General features: G+C 37.0%; 1 protein-coding gene across 7 annotated transcripts in view; it reads left to right on the forward strand.

Annotated features, from left to right (window-relative positions):
- Positions 1 to 13,413, forward strand: part of PDE10A (phosphodiesterase 10A) — a 540,491-nt gene that overhangs the window by 490,489 nt on the left and 36,589 nt on the right. For all 7 annotated transcript variants that reach the window (XM_070256511.1, XM_070256509.1, XM_023633143.2 and 4 more), the window contains 2 exons: positions 1,641 to 1,827; positions 13,095 to 13,237. In XM_070256511.1, the coding sequence (XP_070112612.1) occupies positions 1,641 to 1,827; positions 13,095 to 13,237 (330 nt within the window). The remainder of the gene's footprint in view (positions 1 to 1,640; positions 1,828 to 13,094; positions 13,238 to 13,413) is intronic.

Raw genomic sequence — 13,413 nt, forward strand, 5'->3', positions numbered from 1 at the left:
CAAGCAACAGATTGTGAGAAAATATTTGCAAAACATCTATCTGATAAAACACTTGCACCCAGAATAAATAAACAACCCTTCCAACATCATCATAAGATAACTCAATTTAACAAATCAGATACATGATTTTAACAGACACTTCACCCAAGAAGATGTACGAATGGCCATTAAACACATGAAAAGGTGTTTGACATGAGGGAAATGTAAATTTAATTGACAGTGAGATCCCACTACACCCCAACTTGAACGGCTAAAATGTGGAAAGATTGTCATTAGCAAGGGTTGGCAAGGATGTGGAGAACCTGGGACCCTCGTATTTGGCTGATGGGGATGTTTAATGATACAACCACTTTGGAAAACAGTTTCACAGATTCTTATAAAGTTAATCTCATACTTACTGTATTCAGTCAGCTCCACTCCTAGGTATCTCGCCAAGAAAAATGATAACATCTGCCCACACAAAGTTGTGTATGCAGATCTTTAAACGGGGTGTTATCAAGTAATAATGTCCATTAACTGGTGAATAGATAAATAAAAAGTGATATAGCCATACCATAGAATGCTACTCAGCTATAAAAAGGGCTGATCCACTGACAGGTGCAGCAACACGAATGAATCTCAAAAACCTTACTCTAAGGAAAGGAAGCCAGGCACGAAAGACTGCCCTCTCACTAACTACCTTCTGTTGTGTCCTCGCTTCTGTGAAACTGAGTCCTGTTTTCAAAAAGTGTTTCCTCTGAATCAGGAGTCAGCAAGCCTTTCTATTAAGGCTCAGATAGTGAGTAGTTGTGGCTTTATACACCATAGCATCTCTGTCACAAGTCCTCAGTTCTGTTATAGGGTGGTAGCATTCCATTATGCAGTGGTGTGGCTGGATTCCAGTAAAAACTCTGTTTATGCAACAGGAGAGCCAGCTCCGGTGGCCTAGTGGTTAAGTTCGGTGCACTCTGCTTCAGCAGCCCAGGTCCAGCTCCTGGGTGCAGACCCACACTGCTCATCTGTCAGTGGCCATGTTGGGGTGGTGGCTCACATGCAAAAAAAGGAAGATTGGGAGTAGATGTTAGCTCATGGTGAATCTTCCTCAGGGAAAAAGGGAAGATTGACAATAGATGTTAGCTCAGGGCAAATCTTCCTGGGGTGGGGGGGGGGAACCCACACAGGAGAGGGCTGCTTTGGCCCATGGGGTATAGTTTGCTGACCCCTGCTCTGAATTTTTAAAGTGATAGCTCCACTTTGTTTGGCAAGTTACATCTCTCATAAGTATGACCAAGTTCAAAGGAACATGTTATTCCACCGAATTTCTTATATTTTTCTCTGAATCTATAGATTGTCTCTGTTCACTTAGTGATGCTGGATACTTAAAACCGAATGATAAGCTAAGAGCCTCCTAGAGGCTGTTCTGAAAAACTCCCTTGAAAACACAAGAACAAATCAGTTAGAATATTTTTGAAAAGGTTTTTAACCCTTTCAAGTGTCACGCTGTCCTTAAATTTAGAAGCCGACAGTTCCATTGCAGTCGATTGTAGTAGAGGCGTGTCGGTTGCAGAACTGGGTTGAGGTTTGTGACAGAATGTGTCATTCGTTTTCCTCTGCCTGTTTTTTCCTGTGCGCTGCTGCTTTGTTCCTGAACGTCCCCGTAGAGAAGTAGACTTGTACACGGGCTACACCACCCGGAATATCCTGTGCATGCCCATCGTGAGTCGAGGAAGCGTGATCGGTGTGGTGCAGATGGTGAACAAAATCGGTGGCAGTGCCTTCTCCAAAACGGACGAGAACAACTTCAAGATGTTTGCTGTTTTTTGTGCTTTAGCCTTACACTGTGCCAATGTAAGTAACGTTTTTTTCAAATGCCTTTTTAACTACTGGATACTCATTATAAAACCTTTTAAATAAAGTCATTGAAGTACTAGTTTTTTTTCATTGTAAGTTTCCTTCAGAGACCAGAAAGAGTGATTCCTGGTCATACATATTTTAGGAAATGCCTTAAAAAGCCTTGGAAGAAAAAAATAGATCTCCTGATATTTTGCGTTTATTTCAAGATAGGAATTTATTAAAAAGAAAAATGAAGTTAATATAAAGGTAAAGTGTTCAAGCAGAAGGTTTATAATTCACAACATCTCCTGAAGTGAATAAGGAAAATGTTATCTAAACCCTTACTGTTTGTCGTAAGTACTGCATTTGAGATTCTTGTATGAATGAGTGATGACTCACGTTTTTACACCAACCAGCAAAGTGTCAGTTGTGAGGAAAAGTGAGCAATTCAGCACGTTTGTCAGATGCTATAGATAAAGGCTCATTTAGTCCTCACAACAGGATTGCCCTGTTTAATGAATAATAAATTAGGTTTCATTTATTTTATGAAGTCTCACTTTGAAATAGTTAAATTTCTCATCTTTCTCTTATGTTTCTATATTTTAAATGAGTTAAACATTCAGTAAATTCTGTAAACTCTAGTAATCTTTTAGAGACATTACTGGAACTCTGAAGTTAAGGAAATTTTTATTAACCTTCTTAGAAAGCTAAATCAATATAAATGGGAGTTCCCACCTTAGTAACTTAGAGAAATGGCCTTGTTGGAAATTGAACCAAGTTCTGTGCAGTAACCTTATAACTAATGGAAAAAGCTGAGAGATAATTAGCAACAAAAATGGCAAAAAATAATACTCTGGTGACTCGAGATGACCATTTGCAGTTCAGTTAGTGCTATTTAAGAAGAGCACCCATCTTTTCTTTGCGTCACCACTGTGCCCTCTTATGGGGACATTTATTGTTACTTAGCTCATCGGAAGTAAACTAGTACAGTTGTCAAATGTTTTTTGCTTCCGACACTTTCTGTACCTATGACTGACTCTCATAAACAAAAATATTGACAGCTTACATTTGTTTTGTTTAGTTTAAAAGTTGCGGAGAATGTCATTTCCAGTATATTTCTAAATATCGGTTTATGTCATTTTTTAAATGAAGCCACTGGAATCTAAGTACTATAGCAACTTGATACCTGTGTAGACCATTTAAAAAATACAGTGGCAAGCTCTTCTGAGTGGAAAATTCAGCATCATTCTTTTCTCTCTCTGAACATGGATTTTTATCCGCCCACAAAAGTTTTTTTCTAATATAATATGTTTCATGCTTTGAAGTATTTTATTAAATTCCCTAAGGTAATATTCTAAAACAAACATGTATAATAATTGTTAAAAATTAATTTTGGGCTGTGGTAGTATATGTCATTATTGTATATATGTGATCAAAGTAACCGTGTTACAAAATTTTGATAAATAATTATCAAAAATACAAAGTACCAATTATTGGAAATATTACTTATTAATGAGATGGCTGTGGCTTAAAACACAAATAGTTAATATACCCATTCATAAATCTTACCTATTGCTGGGATGAAAGTAAATTTAGCCTAAGTTGTTTACGTTTTCTGTTTTGAAATAATTGCAAACAGAAAGCAAAGTTGCAAAGATGGTACAAAGAACCCCCTTCTACTTTGCTCTGCTCCCCAAATGTTAATATGTTACCAATTTTGCTTTGAGATTCTTACTTTCCTTCTCCTCTCTCTCTCATTCTAGATATCATCTCTCTCTGATACATTTGCGAGTGTGTTTCAAACAAGAGATCTTATTTTGTCTATTTCTCCCCCCTTTCTCACTATTTTAGAAAACAGTTTACACATAAGCCTCTTTATCCGTGTTCTCTTTCTCTGTCTCTCTGAGGCACACATTGATACCCTGAGTCTTAACACCACAGAACTCCTTCTGGCCATCTCATTTCCATCTTTGGAGGTTTTTCCTTGACATTGAGAAATTTGGCTTCCACTATTCAGCATCAATTTTATTCCCACTTGTCCCTTTTATGTTTAAGGAGGCCACAAGAATTGCTTTCATTAACGAGTAGATGGGAACAGACAGTTTTATTATAGCAATTTCTCTTACTTTAAACTCCACCTGCGCTAAGATGCCAAAAAGTGCTGATAGTTCTATCATCAAAAATTATTTTTAATGATCTATCTGCTGGAAAGTTATTTAGGTCACCTTCAGTATTTTATGAAAGCTTTAGAAACCACTGTTAGACCTCATTAACACCAACATTTTAAATTGTCCCTTTTGTTTTAAGAGGTTTTGGTATTAGAAAAACTTGAGCAGGGGTTTATTTTGAGATGGGAGGTGGGAAAAAGTCATCTTTAGGCACCAGTGAGTATGTGTGAAAGTTAAGGAGGTGAAAATTGATCCTCTTAAAATCTATCCATGTTTCCATGTATCTCTTGAAGAATTTCTGTGTACTTCCAAGAATATGTAAATGTCAGTTAATCACATCTGTGAGCTCCTGCCTTTTCCTCATCGTTCCACTTGGTTCTAGAGAATGTACAGAAATATTTATTAAGGTCATAAATCTGAAAAAGCTTTGTGCAGTCTAAAGTGCCTTTTAATTGCCGGTTATTATTAAGTCTGATTAAGCATGTTATTCCTGGGAAATTTAAAATATTTCTGCTCTTGAACAAATTATTGCATCCTTAATAGGAGCATGTTTCCTACATGAGAATTGCTTCTAGTACTCAACCGTGATAATGTAACAGCATATTTTATTGTTGTTTGGCTCAGTGGTCCTGTTTGATTGAGGCCTGTCTAAGAGGCAGGGCACGTGGGCCACACAGACTCTCATCGTGTGTCTTTATTCTTCTTTAGTTCATCCATAGTTCTCTTAGATTCCACCCCTTTTTTTGGGTTAAAGAGCCATGTCTCTGATTGGCAACGTCTTTTCATTTTTAACAGATAGCTGATAGTACTGTCAATGGAAAGATAACCATTTAGAAAGACTGAGAGTCGAGTCGTTTCCAAACTTAGAGTCAGTTAATTTAGTCATACACATTATGATTTTAAAGAAACAATTTGATATGATGCAAAAAACCAATAAGATGGTCATTTCTGTTATATCTTTTGCCTGGAAAAAGGAATCTTTTCGAGATTAGCTCTGTACATTCTGCGTCAAAAGACGTTTAACGTTAGAGGAGTGTGGAAAAAATCAATATTAAGATGAAGCCTGTTGGCGAGGGATAAATTTAATAAATGGTTTAGCCTTTATTCATTCCTCAATTCAACAACCAAGTAGCGAGTATCCTTTTTGTATCAGATGGTGGATACAATATTACTATAATCAGGACTGCTCGTATTTGATGTCACACTTACTCCGGGACGCGCACTGTTCTGGACACTTTATGTATAAAGACTCATTTAATTAGTCTCACAGTGATCCTGAGTGAGGTGATAATTCTCTCTTTTTGACATAAGAAAAAATGTACACATAAAGTTTAATTTGCCCAACTTCACACAGCAAGTATGTGACAGAGCCAGGGTCTCAATGCATGTTTACTGGCTCCTCGCTGTGCTGCCTTTCACTTGACACTGTCCTTCTCTGAAGTTGCTTATAGGAGAGACAGACATTAGATAGAGTTTTAAAGTTTTATATATAAGATATAGAGTAGGTGGTACTTGGGAGAGTGTGATTAATTTTTCCAGAAATGGGAAAAAGTTCAGGAAAAACCTTCATAGATAAGGTAATCTAGATTACAGGGCGAAGATAAGGTTAATTAAATAGTGTGAAGTAGATTGATAGAAAGTTTAACAATTCTCGCTATACTTTGAAGGAGAATTATGTAAATTAAATTTGTATTTGTAGATGATGAACTGACTGTTGGGTACAACACTTGAGTTTTTCATATCCCCAACGAAACTTTTCTTAGAAATAATTTAAAATTCATATTATTTGGAAATGGATTATATGACAAAGCTGTCTCCTGAAATTCACCTGTCTCCTTGTTGGTAGGAACATGGTAACACACACGCGCATCTTTCTCTCTATAACATCTTTAATTTGAATACACTAGGAAGAAATTACTGACTAACACCTCCCAGATTACATCTTTTGGATAACATGAAAAATAAAAAGTTTAATCCTTCTCCAAGTCTACAAGTATATAGATAACTAATTTTAACTGAATTAAAAACTTTTTTCTTGCCTTTGAGGCTACGAAATTTATAAATGACATGATTATTTATTCATTCCACTAATAGAAACTGAACACTCGTGTATGTTAGGTACTGTGCTGGGTACAGATTAAGAATGAACGGAGCCAGCCCTGGTGGTCTCGTGGTTAAGATTCGGCCCCCTAACCACCACAGCCAGGGTTCATTTCCCGGTCGTGGAGCCACACCACCTGCCTGTCAGTTGTCACATTGTGGCAGTGGCTCACATAGAGAACTAAACTAACAACTAGGATACACAACCATGCACTGAAGCAGGAAAAAAAAAGAACTGACACTGAAACCTAGGTGGTTTCATGTCCCACGTTTACATATATATATATAATTTTTTTGAAAGTCTAGGCACTGACTACAGGGCAATTTTCCAATCTCAAATTGATTTTAAAAGCATCATTTCCAAGAGGACTTACTCTGCAGTAGATACAGCTTTTCCCTCAGATATTACACTTTTCTTTCGTCTGCTTTTCCAAGTCATTCTCTAAGCACTGTTTGAGTGAAAGCATGCTGTGTATCATTCAAACCTCAGGCTTGAAGTCAGGCAGGTAGGCATTTTAATACTAGCTTCATCGTGTTCCAACTTTTTGACCTTGGGCCAGGCGGCTTACTTCTTTGAGCCTCTGTGTCCTCACCTGATGAGCGGGACTAATGCCCATCCCACAGGGTTGCTGTCAGGACTGAATGAAATAATATGAGTAAAATTCTTAGTACCGTCCCCACTCCATAGTAGATATTCAGCCTTACTCCCTTTGTTTTTTACTCTGCATCATGATATTTATATTTTGTGAATAATCATTATAGCCAATTTCATGAAATCTCAATGCATTGTTATATATATTTATGGCAAAGCATTTGGAGAGTCCTCTTGTCACATTTGCAAATCTCACCGTGAAAAGAATTCTCTCTGGTGTTGCATAGAGTAGTTTCCTTGACCTGTCTTTAAGAAAGACAGCATTTTAAACACTTCTACTTAGGATTTGGTCAACCAAGAAAAAAAAATCAGCCCTTCGTGTTTTGGTCCTGTGGTTCCCATAAACTAGAAGAGCTGTGCGGGCATAAGAAGTTGCATTTCAAATGTGACATTTTGGCAACAGTGTATTTTGAATCTCTCAATTATTTTTCATGAACTCAATTGTTAGGGGGTGTTGGTCTGTCAATTCTTCCTTGTGTTGGTCTCTTCTTTCTTGGATTTATTCATTCATCCATTCGTTTACTTAATCACTTGATATTTCCTTCCTCAGATGCATTTGGAATTACTGTCCCTGTGGGAGACCCACGTGCCCATGATTGCGTAACCCTTTCTCCACGTACCTCCAGTGTTCATTGTTCTCGGTCCACCTTTTTTGTTAGTTAATTCTTTAGCTTGAAATTCTTACGGTATGTCAGTAGTGCAAATTTGGGACAACTACATGAGGTACAGGAGGAGTTTTCATTTCTTCCATGGATGGAGACTATTTATTCTCCACCCACAGCCCCAAGCAGGAACAAGCTCCTTTTATCTTTACAGAGTTCTCAGTGTAGCTCCTCTTCTCACGCAGCCACGGCCAGGTCTCTCGTCCCACACAGGCCTTCAAATCCCAGAACCACGAGCCACAACTCTGCTGGGTCTGAGGTCCCTTTGGTCCACTGCAACACTATGTTATGCTACTAAATAAAGAACACACGGTTTCTTGTTAAACACTTTCCATGCCTATCTGGAGTGTCTTTGATTTTAAGACAAGATTAATTTTATTAATTATTTTTTAATTTTATTGATGTTATCATTAATTAATTAATTTTATTAGTGATATCATTTAATGCTATTGACAAACATCATATTGAAAATATGTATGTTAGCCAATATTTTGTCAATTGTAATTGAAATGTGAGTTAAGTTGACTGGAGGAAAGTGCATATAACTTATAAGAGCAGGACAGCTATCATGACATCCTCAAACTTCTCCAGTAGTTAAGCTCCTTGTATCTTGTGCGTTACCTATACCCAGTGGCATTCTGGTAAAGCCAGCTCTCTAAAAAACAGAATCTTTATTTGTATGTAGTGTTTCCCAATTTCTGTGGTGTATACACTCCCATCATGGGCAATTTCAAGCTCCCAGGTCAGCTACTGGATTCTGAATTGGAAATGATGTGTGTAATTGGCTCCTATAAGACAGTGCAGCAAACCACTACCATGCAAGAATAGTTCGCCAGGGGCCAGCCTATGGCACAGCAGTTAAATTTGCACATTCCACTTTGGTGGCCTGGAGTTCGCCGGTTCGGATCCCAGGTGCAGACCTACACACCACTTGTCAAGCCGTGCTGTGGCAGGCATCCCACGTAAAATAGAGGAAGATGGACACGGATGTTAGCTCAGGGCCAATCTTCCTCAGCAAAAAAAAAAAAAAAAAGAAAGAAAGAAAGAATAGTTCACCAAAATAAACAATTTTAGGGGGACCTGCAACACTGAGAATTAAGTAATGTTCCTGAATATATACTGTTAGTAAATGCTGGTGAGAAGAGTCAACCCAGGCAGATGACCCAGAGTCTGTTCTTAATCGCTTTCCCTTGAAGTGACTCCAGGCCTACTGTGAACATTAATTATATCAGAGTGTTTGCTAAACACCATGAGTTCTAAATGTAGTGAGGATGATTGTAGAAATAGGCCACAAAAAAACATTCCAAAGTATCACCAACTAAATGTTCTTGTATGCCAAGAAGTAGGGATGCCGTTTTATGAAATTATGAATGGTTGGTTTCCCTCACCACGTGGTAGAAATACGCTGTGTTACACTCCTGTTTCCAGGTCATCTTTCTTCTGTCTTCTGTGCCTTGTCTATTCCTAGTGCCTAAGATTGGTGTGCCATCAAAATAAATAGCAGTGCCTCCCATAGGAGTGTCTTCCTGGACAATGAGTCCCAGATTAATTACTCAGTTATCATAGACAATTAGTTTATGCAAAGTCAACTTAAAAAGACAGCACAGTTTTCTACCTTCATTAATAATTGCAGTATGATGAATAAGGTGAAATCATTTACTAATAATTCTACATTATATTATTTTCTACTATTCACATTGAAAGTCATTTATTTTTTTAACTAAAATATCTATAAAATTTGCCAAAACTAATTATTTTTTACAGTAAAGTTAATATGCATGGGTTACCTACACTAATTACAAAATAATAAAAATAAAATTTTAAATTAAGAAATTTTTATATTTGCAAACATTATACATTTATAAATATAAGCTTATAAATAGAAATAAAGTTCATTATAATTTGAGGTCATAAGCCTGTGAAATGATGGTAAAAGGAATAACTACTTTACAGCATTTTTGTGAGAATAACGTGAAAAAGTGCCGTCAAAGGACTTAGTATGCTGCCTGCCACATGATAAGTGCTCAGTAGTATTAATGATTATAATGGCAATATTATTTTGCTGCTTAATGTAGTTACTTTTACTAGCAACTTTCCCATTGAATTATGGGTAGTACCGAATTACAGTAATAGTGAATTAATCCTGTAGAGTCTTCACCCTCCTCCCAGAATCTACACTATCGTCTTAAATGGAAGGCAAGTGACGTCCCATTGAGGTGTAGGAGGAAAATGTGAGAACTTCCATCTAGATGTGTTTTTAGGTAAATGCTATTAAAGAAACTACCTTTTCTTGATTGTGCGTACATAGATGGAGGTTTACTCAAGTTCATGCGTCATGTGGCCATGTCTTGTCCAGGATGCAGTCGCCTGTGACAGAGTGGACCTTCCACAATCGGGAAAAGGTGACAGTGGTGTCCAGCTTACGCTTTCAAACCTGATCCAGGCTCTTCCTTGTCTGTGTTAGGAGGGGGGATTATTAACACTTGCCCAAAACAATTCACAATTACGAAGACAGCGCCGAAGTGTACATTCACTTCCATTTTGCTACCCGAAGATTTGCTGCTTGTGGCAAAGTACTTGGAAGAATGGCTGAATTTGTAGATTATTTACACATGCGTCTTTCACAGAATGATAAATATGCCAAATTGGCTGAGCGTTTCTGGTGGCAAAGGCAGTCAATATTTTGTTCCTAAGCAGATATATGCAAAGAAATAAACAACGTTTAATCTGAACTTTCAGATTGCGAGTGATGTTAACACTGAATAAGAAAATAAAGGCTTTTCCAAATAAACTCATGCTGTGAAGAGAGCACTTTGAAAACAGATGTTTGCAAGTATTTTCATTGTCCTGTGACTTTTTTGCTGTCATATGTATGTGTCATTCATACAAATTATCACATGCCTTTAAAGACTGGGAGCCGAAATTTTTAACTAGCTTTGCTGAGGTTTATCAATATCCAGTAAACTGCAGATGTTTGTGGAGTGCACAGTTAGACAAGTGTTTATACCCCTCCCCTGTGAAAACATCACTACAGTCAAGATAATGGATGTATCCACACCCCCACAAGTTTCTGTCGATCCTTTATAATCCTCCCTCTTACCCCTCTGCATCTTTGTCCCGCCACAATGAGGTAACCACTGATCTGTTTTCTGTCACTGTAAATTACTTTGCATTTTCTAGAATTATTTTACACAAATGGAATCATAAAATCTGTATTCCTTTTCGTCTCTCTTCTTTCACGCAGCATAATTATTTTGAGATTCATCTGTGGTGTCACATGTATAAATAGTTCATTCTTTTTTATTACTGAGTAGTATTCCATTGTATGGACAGACTGTAAACTGTTTATTTTGTCACCTGTTCATGGACATTCGAGCTATTTCTAGTTTTTGGCTTTTACAAGTAAAGCCATGGTGAACATAGGTGCACAAGTCTGTGTATAGACATGTTTTCATTTCTCTTGAGTCAATATCTAGATGTGGAGCGGTTGGGTCATAATATAGGAGAGTATTTACTGTTGAGGAAACTGCCAAAGTGTTTTCAGAAATGGTTGTACCCTCGAACATCCCAGCATCATTGTACATGTCCCCTTTCCTCCACATTTGCCATCTCTATGCCTTTTTCCATGAAGTGTCTTCTCAACTTGTTTGCCCATCTTTTGTTTGTGATTATTTTCTTATTATTGCTTTTTGGTAGTTCTTTATATATTCTAGATTCAAGTCACTTATCGGGTGGGTTACTTGTAAACATTTGCTCCCAGTGTTTGGCTGTCTTGCTTAAAGTTCTTTTAAGCAGTTTCTTTCTAAGAGTAGTTTTTCACTCTGAAGAAGTCCAGTTCATCAGTTCTTCCTTTTATGATGCTGCTGTCAGCCTTTTACCAAAGAAATATTTGCCTAACCTAAGCTCACAAAGATTTTATCCTGTGTTTGAGAAAACCTTCAAGAAGTTTTATAGTTTTAGGTTTTACGTCTAGGTCTATGATCCATTTTGAGTAAATTTTTGTGTATGGTGCAAGGGAAGGGTCAGAATTTGTTTATTGGTTTATTTCACAAATGAGTGTCCGGTTGTTCCGTCACCATTTGTGGCTTAGACTCTCCTTTCTCACTGTCTTGCCTCTACATCCTGATTGAAAATCCACTGACCGTATTCATTTAGGACTACTATTTTCTCTTGAGGAACTCACCCTTTTATCATTTGAAATGACTTTCTTTATCCCCAGTCATAGTCTTTGCTCTGAAATCTACTTTGTCTGATGTTAATACAAACACGCTAACTTTCTTTTGACTGGTGTTAAATGGTGTGTCTCTTCCATCCTTTCACTTTTACTCTGTTTGTGTCTTCATATTTACAGTAGGATTCTCATAAACAGCATTAGTTAGGTGCTTTTTTATTCTGACAATCTGACAATCTTCGCCTTTTAATTGGCATTTTTAGACCAGGCCCATTTTATGTTTACGTGTATATGCACCATCTTATTTCTTTTCTGTTTGTTCCATCTCTCCTTTGTTCCCTTTACCTCTCTTTCTGCCTTCAAAATTGAATGCTTTTTATGATTATATTTTATGAAACAACTTTTAGCTAATTCCAATCTTCCTCATGAAGAGTTTCATTGGTTTTGAACCTGTTTGCTAATACATAAAAATGCAGCTGATTACTTTGCAGGATTAACTGATTGAGATCAGGGAAAATGAATTTCAACCCAAAATATTAGTGATTAGGGAACAAAACTATAAGTTCAGAACAGCTACCTTTCTTCCCTTTGGATCCACATACGTTTTGGCATATCTTTCTCAAACAGTATAACTGACATTCTAAATGCTGAAATAAATTAAGCTGAACCAGACATTAACATCAGTATCTTACAAACTTTTAAAGAAAAAGCTTGACAATTGATAGCATACATTTAATTACAGTGCTTTTATTTTAAAATACATAATTGTTTAGTAAGAACAAAGAGTCTTGTTCAGTAAGTAAATAAAACCTTTTAAAAATAGATGCTTTTCATTTTTATCTTTTCTAGCTTTCTATTTTAGTCTGTGTTTTATAATATAAATAAGATATGAGCACAGTGCCTGTGCATGGAATTCCTGCAGGAGTCTACGTTTGTCGAGAGTGCATCTCCAGAATTCTTTTGCTGACAAAGGTCTTCACAAACATTTTAGAGACTTCCTGGCTAGAGGACTTTGACGTCACCAAATTAGGCTAAATATTTTTTTTAAAGGAGACGTAGAAAAAATATCTTAACTCCTGACTCATTTAGTTGCTGTCTTCGTCCGTTCAGATTGCTGTAACAAAATACCGTAAACTGGGTGGCTTATAAACAACAGACATTTATTTCTCACAGTTCTGGTTGCTAGGAGTCCAGGAACAAGGCACTGGTAGATAAATACCCAGTAATCTCGCTACCCAGAGTAAAAGCCACTTGTTACAGAATCTAATAAGTCTTTTAAAAGAGAGAGAACATTTTTTTAACAACTGTTTTGTGTCTTCAAAGTGACAGTGTGGGTATCTTCAGTGTATGTGGCAATGAATAGTGATAGGTAGTAATATTAGGTGATGGATAGTGACGTTAGTTAATGGATGGTAATAGTATTTTCAGTTATAGTTCTGATTCTTTTACTCCGAATTCTGAACTTTCGTGATGTAACTATTTTAAACGTTCTTGTAGTTTATTTTGTGTTTATTGGACTTGCTTTCCAGATGTATCATAGAATCCGTCATTCAGAGTGCATTTACCGGGTCACCATGGAAAAGCTGTCCTATCACAGCATTTGCACCGCAGAAGAGTGGCAGGGCCTCATGCGTTTCAACCTTCCAGTGCGTCTCTGCAAAGAGATTGAGCTGTGAGTATCCTGCCTCGTCAGTGTCTTCAGGAACAGACTTTTAATTTGGTTGAACTTAGAGTGAAGTGGGTCACAGAATTAGAATCACTAATCTATTGTTAGTGATTCTATATTGGATTCTAATTCTATTTAGATCTAATTCTAAATAGATTGTGATATAGAATTAGAATTACAAC

The sequence above is a fragment of the Equus caballus genome, chromosome 31 (genome assembly GCF_041296265.1).
Source record: "Equus caballus isolate H_3958 breed thoroughbred chromosome 31, TB-T2T, whole genome shotgun sequence".
Taxonomy (NCBI): domain Eukaryota; kingdom Metazoa; phylum Chordata; class Mammalia; order Perissodactyla; family Equidae; genus Equus; species Equus caballus.